The sequence below is a fragment of the Nansenia antarctica genome (genome assembly GCF_963989245.1).
Source record: "Nansenia antarctica genome assembly, chromosome: 4".
Classification (NCBI taxonomy): Eukaryota; Metazoa; Chordata; class Actinopteri; order Argentiniformes; family Microstomatidae; genus Nansenia; species Nansenia antarctica.
In genome coordinates this window covers 63,678,317-63,694,038 of record NC_137689.1, presented here as the reverse complement: position 1 = coordinate 63,694,038, position 15,722 = coordinate 63,678,317, and the positions used below count along the sequence as shown (strand labels likewise).

At 46.7% G+C, this 15,722-nt stretch overlaps 1 protein-coding gene across 1 annotated transcript in view; it reads left to right on the top strand.

Moving 5' to 3' along the window:
* Positions 1-2,941: 2,941 nt before the first annotated feature.
* LOC308156250 (A disintegrin and metalloproteinase with thrombospondin motifs 19-like) overlaps positions 2,942-15,722 on the top strand; it is a gene marked incomplete at both ends in the record, with an annotated part of 56,864 nt that continues 44,083 nt past the window's right edge. Inside the window, 6 exons of the mRNA XM_080529598.1 lie at positions 2,942-3,008; positions 3,315-3,778; positions 8,149-8,308; positions 10,331-10,503; positions 11,786-11,869; positions 12,449-12,603. Coding sequence (XP_080385724.1) covers positions 2,942-3,008; positions 3,315-3,778; positions 8,149-8,308; positions 10,331-10,503; positions 11,786-11,869; positions 12,449-12,603 — 1,103 coding nt within the window. The remainder of the gene's footprint in view (positions 3,009-3,314; positions 3,779-8,148; positions 8,309-10,330; positions 10,504-11,785; positions 11,870-12,448; positions 12,604-15,722) is intronic.

The window sequence follows — 15,722 nt, the reverse complement described above, 5'->3', positions numbered from 1 at the left end:
GTGCACAACATTAAAAGCCCTCTGGAGAAGATCCCTGCTAGGCCCCACTCTTCCACAGCAGTGACATCATCAAAACTGGCGCGTCAGAACCAAACATGCCAGTGAGACTACGACCCAGCGGACCTTCACTGATTATCCCTATGCCCCCCACCCCACTCCCCGCCCCCCCCCCCCCCTCCGAACCTGCCAATTAGATTATTTGTGTTGTTCTATTACAGGAACTTCTATTGCAATGTGTCAGCCATACCTCCAAGAAGCTGTGGCAGCGTGGGACGGAACGAGTGCATTCAAAATATCAAAACACCGTCATCAACTTTGCATTACCGCTGATACCGGATATGCCAACAAGCGTGATGAGATCATAGATCATACGGCATGCCTTGGCAAAGGGGACAGGAGGATTTATCGAGTCTTGACTCAAACCATCCCTCTTTGAAAGGGGGATTAGATCATGTCCCATGCTGGAGTACCTGGATGGGACCAACACAGTGGACCTTGAACCTGAGTTCTGGCAGGGTTTGTAGGATCATATTGAAAACATATCAGTGGGTTTACTGAGACCGTTGTGATCGGCTGTTATTCTGTTGTTTGAATGGAAAGATCCAGGGGAGGGTTGAAACCCCTGGCAGTGTTGGTCTCTCTAACCTGGCACTATTGGTCTCTCTCTACCCTGGCAGTGTTGGTGTCTCTCTACCCTGGCAGTGTTGGTCTCTCTCTGCCTTGGCAGTGCTGGTCTCTCTCTAACCTGGCAGTGCTGGTCTCTCTCTACCTTGGCAGTGTTGGTCTCTCTCTACCCTGGCAGTGTTGGTCTCTCTCTACCTTGGCAGTGTTGGTCTCTCTACCCTGGCAGTGTTGGTCTCTCCCTACCTTGGCAGTGTTGGTCTCTCTCTACCCTGGCAGTGTTGGACTCTCTCTACCGTGGCAGTGTTGGTCTCTCTCTACCCTGGCAGTGTTGGTCTCTCTCTACCCTGGCAGTGTTGGACTCTCTCTACCGTGGCAGTGTTGGTCTCTCTCTACCCTGGCAGTGTTGGTCTCTCTCTAACCTGGCAGTATTGGTCTCTCTCTACCTTGGCAGTGTTGGTCTCTCTCTACCCTGGCAGTGCTGGTCTCTCTCTAACCTGGCAGTGTTGGTCTCTCTCTACTGTGGCAGTGTTGGTCTCTCTCTACCTTGGCAGTGTTGGTGTCTCTCTACCCTGGCAGTGTTGGTCTCTCTCTACCTTGGCAGTGTTGGACTCTCTCTAGCGTGGCAGTGTTGGTCTCTCTCTACCCTGGCAGTGTTGGTCTCTCTGTACCTGGGCAGTGTTGGTCTCTCTCTACCCTGGCAGTATTGGTCTCTCTCTACCCTGGCAGTGTTGGTGTCTCTCTACCTTGGCAGTGTTGGTGTCTCTCTACCTTGGCAGTGTTGGTCTCTCTGTACTCTGCCAGTGTTGGTCTCTCTGTACCTTGGCAGTGTTGGTCTCTCTGTACCTGGGCAGTGTTGGTCTCTCTGTACCTGGGCAGTGTTGGTCTCTCTCTGCCTTGGCAGTGTTGGTCTCTCTCTGCCTTGGCAGTGTTGGTCTCTCTCTGCCTTGGCAGTGTTGGTCTCTCTCTACCCTGGCAGTGTTGGTCTCTCTCTACCCTGGCAGTGTTGGTCTCTCTCTACCCTGGCAGTGTTGGTCTCTCTCTACCTTGGCAGTGTTGGTCTCTCTCTACCTTGGCAGTGTTGGTCTCTCTCTACCCTGGCAGTGTTGGAGGGGGGACTGTAGTTTCTCCTTACACTGACAGGCGGTTAAACAGATGTGACTGTGGGACATTGCAGAAAATGTATGTTGATCAGGAGAGACTGGTTGATACCATTCCTCATTCCATTCCATAAGCCTATCCTCTGATTTCTACCTCCACCAGCCTCCCCTGATATTAATAGACACCAAGCCCAAGAAGATGTGAACAAAAGTCACAATACTGTACAATTTAGAGGTAGGCTATAATAGGATGGGTTTCAGGTATGAAAGTCCTGAAATCAGGAAGTCGAAACAATGCCATACTGTACATATAGGTCATGCTGTATATGGTCACATAAGATAATCAAAATATATTTTTCATGAGGATATTTGTGAGACATACAGTATCGCAACATGTGTCATCAGCTGGATATGGTTGTCATCAGTAATAAACCGCACACACACACATAATGTTTATTTTAAAGCTTTATTTGCTTTAATATAACCCAAATACAGGTGCTCACACAACAATAAAGCGGAATAAAACAAGTGAAAAAGAAAGACTTGACATGACACATTAATATTGTAATTACAAGAAATGTCCACAACATACAGTATAGTAACTCAAATAAAGTATCTCATGACGCTTCAGTTAAGTAGTGACAACGCACACACGCACGCAGACACACACACGCGCACACACACACACACACACACACACACACACACACACACACACACACACACACACACACACACACACAAACGGAGACCGTTCAGTGCAACATGTGTGTGTAGTACTGTATATTGTGCCTCGCTACCGCAGTATTTAGAGCGTGCAGTCTGACTGCTCGAGTGTGCTCTCTACCGCTCACCGCGCGCTGCCCTGTCTATACATCCAAATACACGTCCTCTATACACATCTCTCTCTCTCTCCCTCTCTCTCTCTCTCTCTTTCACTCTCCCCCTCTCGCTCTCTCCCTCTCTACTCCACTCATCTAAGCCCTGCTATTCCTATGCTGACTTTTTCATTTTTACACTGCCGGCTTCGCAGTCATTCATTTGGAAAGTGTTCCATGAGAGAGAAGTGGGAGAGTCACATTTACCGGGAGATGGATCTTACAAACCAACCACTGCAAAGACAACACAGAGGCTGACTTCTGTGCATGGAGAGCTACTTTCTAACAACACTGACCTGCTGTAGCTGTGCAAATTGATTGAATTAACTTTTAACTGTGAATATGCATCTAAAGCGCCTCTGGAGTCTAGTCCATCAGTTGTGCTTTCTCGGAGCGTTTGCCATTGCAGGTACAGGACCAAATACTGTATCATTCAACGTTGTTTTATTATGTCAACTGAATGCAAAATACTCACAAGGCTTGATAACACTGAGTTGCGAGTTTTTGTCGTTCAGTTGAACTTTTTCCCCAATTCGCTGCGTAATTGACAATTGCACCCGTGATATTGATTACACACAGTCATTTTATTGGCGCACACAGGACCATCCAAACATTAGTTTTGCTCCAATCTAAGTTACTGTAGCTGGTAGTGGCGGCTAGTCCTTCCTTAGGCCTATTTTCTGCGTCGCTCTCATTCCTTCTGCTTATTCCCCAGATCCACATCCCTTCCAGGATTCCGAGTCCGAAATCGTTTTCCCGGAGGTTTTTCCAGACAACGGTCCACCGGCTCCCGACAAACCAAACAGCCGAGAGAGCGACGCCAGAGCCGGGAGCAGCTCTCGGGAGGTCCGCTCCATTTCCAACTGGGACGAGTACGACTCCCCGGAGGAGCTCTACCGCTGGGAGCAGTCTGGACCCGGACCGCAAACAGCCGTTTCCTCAGGGCTCAGACTCAAGATTCCTGCTTTTGGCAGAGAGCTGCACCTCCTCTTGAAGAGAGACACGCGGTTTCTGTCCCAGAAATTCATGGTAGAGAGAAGACAGAAAGCACGAAAGGCATCTCCCCCGCGCCCCACGCCAGCGGCGGCCGCTGCCAGCGCGGAGAGAGCGTGCTATTATACCGGGACTGTTCTCAATCACGCACGATCCCTCGCCTCCTTCAGCACCTGCGCAGGACTGGTAAATATAATGTCCTACTTAGATATTTTATTGATTATTTCATTGTCATATCATATGCCATTGAGGTTTTAGTTGTACAGTCATTTATTGCTTTTAGACATGTCATGGATGCAACTGTATCTAAAGAATGAACAGCACACATCATTAGACTAATTACCATGCCTGCATACACAAAGACTACATTACATTAAGCTAGGAAACTCTTTCAGTCTAAATTAAAATCTATTTCCTAAAAAGTTCTAATTATGGAGAGAGAGAGAGTGAGTGATAGAGAGAGAGAGAGATAAAGAGAGAGAGAGAGTGTGTGTGTGTGTGTGTGTGTGTGTGTGTGTGTGTCTCCATCTCCATCCCTCCTCTGGTCTCAGGTGTGTATCTTTTCACAGCATGGGAGACAGTAGGCCTTATTCTCATTCTCTCATATTATGTTCTTGGCCCACCCTGTCTGTGTAGTCCCACACCACCCCCAACCCCCCAACCCCCCACCCACCCTCAGGCCCAGCATGCTGACTCATTATTCGCCCCCTGAGGTTTTCGGGGTGAGCTCCTGTGGTTCTGGAGGCTTGGACCTGGGCTGGACGGGTTGAGGTTTGGACCACAGAGCCACAGTCTTGTTCACCCAGAGCCTCCCCTCTCACACAGAATCAAACACGCAACCAGAGCCCGGCTTGGCAGGAGGAGAATATGTCTTTCTTTCTTTTCCTTAGTTTTTTCTTTCCGTTGCTTTTTTTTTGTCTGCGAGTCTGTGAGAAAACAAGGTCAAATTAATGAAATATTGCAGTTCATGAGAATTAACTTTAACGATGGCGACGACAAACCGTTTGTGACGCTGCGATATTGGAATTATGGATTTTTACTTTGCCAAGAAGCTCACCAAAAAACAGGCTCCCTTTCAGATTTTCTTCCCATTCATTCATTTCACACGGAAATAGAGAGAACACAATATTGCTGTGTATATTCACACACTGCAAATGCGTGACACAATCAACAACCCAACTTACCATTTCATAGATACAATCAGTTCGACGAGAGGGAACAGAGTTATTGTTCGAATATTAGTGTGTGTGTCTGTGTGTGTGTGTGTGTGTGTGTGTTTGTGCATGCGTGCATGCGTGTGTGTGTGTGTGTGTGTGTATGTCTGTGTGTGTGTGTATGTCTGTGTGTGTGTGTGTGTGTGTGTGTGTGTGTGTGTATGTGTGTGTGTGTGTGTGTGTTTGTGCATGCGTGCATGCGTGTGTGTGTGTGTGTGTATGTCTGTGTGTGTGTGTATGTCTGTGTGTGTGTGTGTGTGTGTGTGTGTGTGTATGTGTGTGTGTGTGTGTGTGTTTTGCAGAACCACCATATGAACATAATGCTATTCTACCCCATGGCTCCAACCCCACAATAGGCTTTATAATGCACCAGTCAGATGATCAACTCAGATAACCCGTCTACTGTTTCCAGACCTGCTCTAGGGGAATTGACTACAGCCAGATCCTTGACTCAGATAGCCAGGACACTGTTCCCAGATCAGCTTTTGAGGAATAAACAACAGCCAGATCTTTGACTCAGATCTGTCTGGATACTGTTCCCAGCCCAGGCCTTGTTCAAAGTGAAAGAAGTCTCTCTGAAGCGGTCTGGGGCTCTAAGACACACCACCATGGCAACATTTGAAGTGACACACACCCCCAGTAGCTGCCAGAGGAATCTAGCACGTCGTTAACCTCAGCAGGAGTCAACCAAGGTGCCACATTGTTGCTGTCTATTTTTAGAACAAGACAAACGTTACTGTGTTCTGTGTGGAACGTCCCAGCTCTCATGAGCCGGTCCAGGTGGTTTCAAACCATTAAAGGGTAGCGAAGGCTGTGGTTTCTGGTTCATACTATACGTCACTTACTGTATTACGGACAGTTCGGATTGTGCCTGTTCACCTTGTGACTTGTTACACGCTAAGATGGTTGTAGACATTTGGAAAGTTTCCAAAACATACTGAATCTACCCAGAGAAAGAGGACAATATTCCCTTGTGTTTCCTCTCTGTGTACCAGAGAGCTTCAATCACACTCCAGTAGTGTTGGACTGACATGTAAATGGAGTCATGGCTGGAGCGATGGAGAAGCTGTGGGCTGGATGAGTGACAGGCGGTGAACGTAGTGACCCGAACCCTGAGCTCTTGTAATAGGTGTAATTACAGAGCCATAACTCAGCAACAGTAGCGCAGCAATAACTCCAGAGGAGCGAGCACACCCAGTAATAACCAATATGCCTCTGCCACTCATATCTGAGGCTGAGTTACAGTCTTAGACGTTAATCTCTTAATAATGTGTTATTTCTATATGCTCCTACTGATGGATTAAACATGTTCACATACAGTAACTATGAACAAATTGTCCTAGCCCTAACCCTAACCCTAACCCAACCCTTTAAGTAGCCCTAGCCCTAACCCAACTCTTTCCCTAGCCCTAACCCAACCCTTTCCATAGCCCTAAGCCTAGCTCTAGCCCTAACCCAACCCTTTCCGTAGCCCTAACCCTAGACATAACCCAACCCTTTCTCTGTCCCTAACCCTAACCCCAACCCTTTCCCTAGCCCTAACTCTAACCCAACCCTTTTCCTATCCCTAACTCTAGCCCTGACCCTAGTAAGTTGCATATCTATCGAGTTGCAGTTGTTAGGTTGTTGATCTCAGTCCATGCCCCCCACCCCCCTTCCATGCCCCCCCTCCCATGCCACTCTCTAATCAAGCCTGTGGGCCTGTTGGCCTGTTTAGTCTGCTGCTCAAATCATCAGACATTTAATGAACCCAAACCAAACAAGCCTTCAGCAGGGGCTCACCCCGCTTCACCCCCACCCCCCCAGGTAATCCCCAGGGGTCTGTCCAAGGTACACCAGCTGGCAACAAGAGCCATGGTGGTACGCTAAGCTAAGCTAAGCTACGTGGCGGGGAGTACGTAAGCTAAGGCTTGTTATTTGGACTAACTGACCTGTGATGTAAATTTCCCCCGCTTGAGTTTGTAGACAGCTCTACCACACTTTAATACAGCTCCAGACCTCTAGTTCTCTGGTTATCTAGTTCTTCGGTTCTATAGTTCTCCGGTTCTATGGTTTAGCCGGATCTCTGGTTCTCTGGTTCTCCGGGCCTTCAGACCTTTGGACTGGGATGTTCTTAGGTTCCCCTGATCTGTGAAGACAGATTTTTTTTTTGTATTCATTGTAGTGGAATGGAATGGAATGAGGCACCTGTTTGATACCATTCCTCATTCTATTCCATGCATTACAATGAATGAATGAATGAATGAATGAATGAATGAATGGTCTTTATTGTCATTGCTACAGTACAGGTACCAAACAACGAAATTTAGGAGGGGTGGCTCCCCTGGTGTTAGGAAAGAAAAAAAAAAAACTTTTAAAAAAATCACAAGAAGGGAAGGAGCTGGTTTACATAAATAAAGGCTATGTACAATATCCACTATACTATACTGTACAGATAGACGACTAGGGTTGTCATATTGCACAATAGTGTTATTGCACATTTATTTAAAGTGTCGCAGTTTGCAGGCTTGAAATGTACATATTTGTGCCTCAGCACTACACCTGATTTTTTCAGTCCAGCAGCTGCCATCAATCAATTACAATGAGCCCGTCCTCCGATTTCTGCCTCCACCAGCCTCTCCTGTGTCAGACAGATACGTGAATGTCTAGCATCAATTGCTACGCTCTGACATTCTAACGACATACTAATACCATGCTTATGATGACACGGCAAAAGACAAATGCAGAGGCTGCTAAGAGTCTACAGCTGGCTCTGAGAAAATGTCACCTAAATATTTAGATTTAGGTTTTACACATTCATGTAAACCCTAGGAGACCTTAGGGTTTCTTCTTGTCAGGAGAAGGAGAGAGAGAGAGAAGAGAGAAAGGGGGGAATGTATGGAGAAAAAGAAAGAGCACTGGAGTCTGGTGGATGTAGAAATGGGAGGGCGGGCTCATTGTAATGCATACATATATGGGATTAATAATGAACACATGCCATTTAGCTGACGCTGTTATGCAAAGCGACTTACATTGCTGTGAGTGCATACATTTATTTCTCTCTCTATATATATATGATACATATACTGTATATGATCCCAGCAGGAATTGAACCCCCAACCTAAGCGTTGTTAGCACCATGCTCAAGGATTGGCATTCATTCCTCGGAGGCTCTGTTGGTCGACTCTACCAACTGAGCCTCAGAGGAATGAATACCAATCCTCATTCCATTCCACGCATTACAATGAGCCTGTCTTTCTGTTGTGTGTTGTGCTCTGCTCTCTACCTCTCTCTACCTCTGCTATGCCACTGTTATCATGATAGTGGGTGGACCTCCTGACGGTGTTGTGTTGTCTGATACAGATGGGGTTCATCCAGCTGGACGGGGACTTCCTCTACATCGAGCCTGTCAATCAAACGCTGGCCGTGACAGGACAGGCTCACCGTGTCTACCGAAGGAGGCGGGCCACAGGGGAGAGGACGGACAAGCAGACGGACAAGCAGACAGAGAAACAGACGGACACACAGACGGACACACAGACGGACGGACAGACGGACAGACAGACGGACAGACAGACAACTGACAACTCCTGTGGGGTCATACCAGGTGAGTCTCTATCTTCTACTGGCATCCACGATGTTCACCTGGGAAATTTAAATAAAGTTCTATCTAGAATCTATCGATCTATCTATCTACTGTCTACGATCTATCTATCTACTGTATCTATGTCTCTATCTCTCTATCTGTCTATCTGTCTATCTGTCTATACGTTGTGAGAGAGTGATTCCTGCTCCTCTCACATGCTAGTCTCTGTGGTGCTTATACAGACATTCATTCAGTCTGATTGATAGCCACTGAGCCGGACAATGCTGGGTAGATAGACATGTCTCTACTTGCCAGTTCTCAGTGGTGTGTGTGTGTGTGTGTGTGTGTGTGTGTGTGTGTGTGTGTGTGTGTGTGTGTGCTCGCGCATACACCTGCATGTCTCTCTGTCTGCCTGTCTGTCTGACTGTGTGTGTATGTGTGTGTGTGTGTGTGTGTGTGTGTGTGTGTGTGTGAGTTTGTGTGAGATTGAGAGTGAGAGTGACTAAAGCCTGGTACACATATATATATTATATTATATTATAAGGATTTTCAAAATCTTAACAAATGTTTTTATCTGAGAGAGACCCCACACATGAAGATAAAAAATAATGGATTGAACAGCTTTGATCGTATTGTGTGTGGTGTGCTCCGATATACGACCACATGCATACAGATTTGTTCTCCTACAGTCTGGAGTCTTGTCCCCCAAGCCAGAAATCTTGCGTGATCAGGGTAGTAGTACCCTGACTGACCTGTAGAGGCAGCTATGTGTGACAGGAGAAATAAAGTGCAGAAGAACGAAAAGAAGGAGACACGTCAGTCAGCTCGCTTCTTGATTGGCTACATTCCATTCCACGTCACAATCGGACTCGGGTGTTGTCAATTTCGCCCACACACATGAGGATTTTTGGTCGTAAATATTGAACATGTTTAATATTTACAATTGTCGGCCCCGACCATTTTCCGAGCAGATTGTCGGGAGAAATGGACTCTCAACACACCTCACACCACAGGATAATCTTGTAGGATAATCTTTAGAGCCATTCGATAATCGGGCGTTTGCTGTCCTTGGTCGGAAGGGGGAAAATCGGGCCAAAATCGAGTAAACAAAAAAAAGTAAACAAAACATATACCGGTAAATAAACATATTTCATAATATTCAACAGATTGTAATGTATGTAAACACAAAATATCTCATTAATTTATTTTCTCAATCAAACCCCAACAAACGAATATGGCTCCAGCAGTGTGTGTGTGTGTGTGTGTGTGTGTATGTGTGTGTGTGTGTGTGTGTATGTGTGTGTGTGTGTGTGTGTGTGTGTGTGTGTGTGTGAGAGAGAGAGAGAGAGAGAGAGAGAGAGTGTGTGTGTGTGTGTGTGTGTGTGTGTGTGTGTGTGTGTGGACAGTCCTCAGCTGTGTTCTGGGGTTTCCTAACCTGTCAAAGATGTGTGGAGCATAAAACAGCCTCTCCCCACCTGTCCTCCCCAGGTTCAACTAGCGCTGGAGAACACATCTCACTCTGACTCCTCTCTTTGAAGAAACACTGAAAGGGGATATTATGTCTGACTCTGTTGAAAGTTAGAGCTAGAGCTAGAACACACACACACACATACACACACACACACACACACGCACGCACACACACACACACACACACACACACACACACACACACACACACACACACACACACACACATGTGATGGTTTTCATTACAAGGTCTTGCCTATCTGCCTTTGATCTGCCAAATGTGCTCCAGCTGAGGTGAATGTGTGTCTGTCTGGCTACTATCATGCTTCAGACTGACCTCATTCTCTTACCTATCTCTCTATCTATTTATCTCTCTATCTCTCCATCTCTCTCTCTCTCTCTCTCTCTCTCTCTCTCTCTCTATCAATCTATCTATCTAAAGCTCTATGGCTGAAGGGTAACTAAAGTGTGTGTTTTTCTTCTCCACAGAGAGACAGAAGAGCAGGGCCAAGCGTCCGGCCGAGGCTGGGAGAGGGAAGAGGTACTCGTACAAACTCCAACATGAGTACAACGTGGAGACGCTGGTGGTGGCAGACCCCGCCATGGTCAGTTACCACGGCGCTGAGGCCGCCCAGCGCTTCATCCTCACCATCATGAACATGGTACGTCTTCTCCTCTCTCCTCTGTCGCTCTGTCTCATCCTCTCTCCTCTGTCTCTCTGTTTCTGTCTCCTCCTCTCTCCTCTGTCTCTCTGTCTCTGTCTCATCCTCTCTCCTCTGTCTCTCTGTCTCATCCTCTCTCCTCTGTCTCTCTGTCTCTGTCTCATCCTCTCTCCTCTGTCTCTCTGTCTCATCCTCTCTCCTCTGTCTCTCTGTCTCTGTCTCATCCTCTCTCCTCTGTCTCTCTGTCTCTGTCTCATCCTCTCTCCTCTGTCTCTCTGTCTCTGTCTCATCCTCTCTCCTCTGTCTCTCTGTCTCTGTCTCATCCTCTCTCCTCTGTCTCTCTGTCTCTGTCTCCTCCTCTCTCCTCTGTCTCTCTGTCTCCTCCTCTCTCCTCTGTCTCTCTGTCTCTGTCTCATCCTCTCTCCTCTGTCTCTCTGTCTCATCCTCTCTCCTCTGTCTCTCTGTCTCTGTCTCATCCTCTCTCCTCTGTCTCTCTGTCTCATCCTCTCTCCTCTGTCTCTCTGTCTCTGTCTCATCCTCTCTCCTCTGTCTCTCTGTCTCTGTCTCCTCCTCTCTCCTCTGTCTCTCTGTCTCTGTCTCATCCTCTCTCCTCTGTCTCTCTGTCTCTGTCTCATCCTCTCTCCTCTGTCTCTCTGTCTCTGTCTCATCCTCTCTCCTCTGTCTCTCTGTCTTTTCCTCTCTCCTCTGTCTCTCTGTCTTTTCCTCTCTCCTCTGTCTCTCTGTCTTTTCCTCTCTCCTCTGTCTCTCTGTCTTTTCCTCTCTCCTCTGTCTCTCTGTCTTTTCCTATCTCCTCTGTCTCTGTCTTCTCTGTCTTCTCTCTCCTCTGTCTCTCTGTCTTCCTTGTTCCTCCTGTCTCCTCTCCTCCTCTCTCCTTTATCTCTCTGTTTCCTCCTCCCTCCTCTCTCTCTCCTCCTCTCTCTCCTCCTCTGTCTCTCTGTCTCATCCTCTCTCCCCTGTCTCCCCTTCTAGTGTTACTGATACTCCCGGTGATACAGGCTAGGCTTTAGCTCAGTGTGCTAGCACAGTCTTGAGTCATGCAGGTACCAAGGTATCAGGCAGATATCATTGTCTGGTGGCTTACATGTCTCGTGTCTTATAGTATGAAGCATCATTTGTGTTTACTGTCGCTGGCTCACCTAATAATATGCGTTATTGTGTTCAAAGAGGATCCTCCAATTTCTACCTCCACCAGCCTCCGTTGATACAGTGTGTGTGTGTGTGTATGTAAGTGTATGTGTGATATTCCTGTCCGATTCTGCAGGTGTTCAACCTGTTCCAACACAAGAGTCTGGGGATCCAGATCAACATCAGGCTAACCAAGCTAGTGCTGCTGCAAGAGACGCCAGTAAGACATGCACACATGCACGCACACACACGCACACACACACACACACTACACGTCACACACACACACACACTACACGTCACACACACACACACACACACACACACACACTACACGTCACACACACACACACACACACACACACACACACACACACACACACACACACACAGATGCACACACACACAGATGCACACACACATACCTTCCTATACAGTAGAGTAGTTACCCTCTACGTGAACTCTCCATCATCTCCGTAGTCATAACACACTCTTATTTATGCCTAGATTTGGATTTTGGTTAGGCTACACTTTTAGTAGTAAATCTCTTCTCTCTCTCTCTCCCCCACCCTCTCTCTCTCTGTCTATCTCCCTACCCTCTCTCTGTCTCTCTCCCCACCCTCTCTCTCTTCCCCCTCTCTCCCTACCCTCTCTCTGTCTCTCCATTTCCCCATCCCCTCTCTCTCTCTTTCTCTCTCTCTCTCTCTGTCTCTACCATCCCCTCTGGCTCTCTATCTCTCTCATCCACCCCCCCTCTCTCTCCCTCCCCCCTAACTACCCCCCCCCCCCCCCCCTCCAGTCAGACATGTACATCGGTCACCATGGTGAGAAGATGCTGGAGAGCTTCTGTCGCTGGCAGCAGGAGGAGTACGGGAAGAAGAGTGTGATGTCACACTTCAGCACACGATGGAGGGAGGACCTCCCCTCCGTAGACACCGCCATCCTCATCACACGGTACACACACACACAAACACTCACAAGCACACACACATACACACACTCACACACAGACATACCCACACCCACGCATCCATACACGCATACCAGGCACGTGCCGTGAGCTTTTAGATTGGGTAAGCATAAGATATAGAAATACACGTAATTACACATACACGCTATCAGTGAACGCAGTTTCAAGGAAATGCAATTTTGATGCCCTAGAACCCGCTAATAAACTGTAGTGTCACTTTGTGATCAGATTACCAAAAACAAAAAAAACAGTTGCCAGTTTCGACTATATCAGGGGTGCTCATTGTTCAATCTTTTTTGAACCAAGATCTTTTCAAGTAGCCAACCTGCTGAAATCTACAAGTCCAGTTTCAACATCGCAAACGCACACATGCACAACACAGACACACACCGTTTCCATCCTCCATAGTAAACTCACAACACACTTTCTTTTCACACTTTGTCACACAGGCACTTGGCATCACATCACACATCACCAGCCTCGCGAATCATATAAATCATATAAACCGCTCATACCAGGCTTGCTGTAGCGACTCTCCCTTTCTGGGTGTGAAGATCGGTGAGCGGTGGCTTCGGGCGGCATTTAGCCAGTAGTTGTGTTTTTCCAGTCCAGTCCAGTCTACGAAATCCCTTTAGGTCGCTGACAGTAATGTCCATATTCACAAAATCAAGCAAGTTATCCTTATTGATTATTATTATTTAGATCGTTTGAGCTAGGTAGCATAAGCTATTCTGCCGGGCGAGAGGTGAAATGTTAAGTGAACTTGAAAGTGATAAGAGCCAATCAGTAGCTCTTATCGGAATTAAAGAACTACTGATTGGCTGTAAGCATGCTTACCCTGGCCACATTAAACAGCGGGCTGAGGCATCGTAAAAAAATAAAAAAGACATTTTCACGCATTCGAATGTACGCGAGGGAAAGCAGAGAGAGAAGTGCTTATAATGCAACGCAATGCAAGCAGAGTAGGAAGTGCTTACTCCTGCAGGTGGCGCTAAAAATGCAACGTCAAAATGAATGACTCCTGCTGCCCTGGGACCTAAAATACGACTCTTTTAATGAAAACAAACAAACGGTTACATGCACTTTTATTTTAATATTTTCACGGTCCTTTTTTTCTTTTTCGTTGGGTAAGCACTGCTTACTCTACTTATATGGACGGCACGTCCTTGACGCGTACACACACACACACACACACCAAGGACGTGGCGTTCACTGATAGTGTGTATGTGTAATTATGTGTATTTCTATATCTTATGCTTACCCAATCTAAAAGCTCCCGGCACGTGCCTGACACACACACACACACACATGCTCTAGAGCAGTGTCTAGACCTGCTCTCTCTCCTTCTCTCCCTCTCTATCCTCCTCTGTCCCTCTTTTGCTGTCAACCAAAAGGCAAACATAACAACCAGAGAATGTATAATCTAATAAGAGGTATAAATTGATCCATATCAATTTATAACATAATTATAATTGAATATTGGATTGCTGTGGGCAATGCAGTCAGATAATGTCATTGAATTTGAAAAGATCACATTTTATTTTTCCAATTAAGAAGGGTTCGGTGAATGCGCATATGAAACTGGTGGGGTTCAGAAGGTTAAGAACCACTGCTCTAGAGTCAAACTGTAAACAGTATGAACATGTATTTTTTCTTTTTCATTTTTTTTTTCATTCAAACCTTTATTTAAACTCGTAAGTTACTGAGGTTGCCCTCATTTACAGTAGCAACGAGTGAATAAAAGAGAACCAACAATATAAGTCATAAACAGAATAGTAATTAAAACAAAATATAAAACAAACAAAAAACATTACTAAAAATGTACAACATAATTTAAAAACAGTTACAAGAAGTGACACAGAGGGGAAAAACCAAGTTCTTAAAATCATTGAGTGATGGGAGAGTGTCCAGTTTCAGAGAATTCTGAATAGAGTTCCAAGTATTAGCAGCATCATAAGAGTAGGCTGTCCTACCCAGCTTAGTAGACATTTGAGGGACCGTACAAACCAACCACTCGCTGGAGCGTGTTTGATAGGAAGAAACATTCCAGTCCAACAGGGAAGTGATATAGGGTTAGGGTATTAATGATGAAGGTGTGCGCTCACAGGCTATTCACAGTTAGAGAAATCGCTTTCCTATCTATCACCCCTTCCCTCCACCTCCACCCCCTCCCACCCTGCCCCCTCCAACCCTGCCCCCCCCCCCCCTCTCCTTCCCTCCCTCCCTCTCCCCCCTCTCCTCCCATATCATGAGGCATTAAGAGAGGGAGCAGTGAGAGAGTAAACTTCATGGGAAAGTATTTCTCAACGCTCTCCTTTGGCCCAGAGTACGCTGTCCTGTGGTTTTTATTACAATTAATCTGGTAATGGCCTACGCCACCACACACACACACACACACACACACACGCATGAGCACAGGCGCACACACACGCACACACATATACACACACACACACATACACACTCTTTCAAGCCATATTAGCCGTCCAGTGTGGATTTAAATCCCCTCGGAGCACTGGCCGGGGCAGGGATGTGATTCCGACCTGTTGAGAGGTCTCAGCGGCGCTCCGATGGGTAATTCCCGGGAGCAGGTGTTTGATGTTGGCGCCGGGCGGGCCAGCGTTCCTGAGAGGGATAGCTAGCAGAGGACTCAACTCATTACCACCTGTGTTAGCCATTTATCACTGTCATAGAGCACACACACACACACACACACACACACACACACACACACACACAGACACAGACACTCACACACAGGCGTATGCCGAAAGACACACACACACACACACTCGTTTATTATAACATCGGGGAACATCTGCCACTTACCATAACGACATTCTACAGTCACCATAACAACATCATACCGTAACCATAACAACATCATACGGTTGCCATGGCGAACAGAAACAGTCCTCCAGGGATTCTCTAAATCAGGACAGGAGATTTAGGAGACTAACACACACAAATCATTACACTACATCTCAGGACAGAAGCCAACCAGCCACCATAACAGCACATATCATGTACCAGAATAGATTAATACCACGCACACACACGCACCGTATGTGTGTCTGTGTGTGTGTGTGTGTGTATGTGTTTG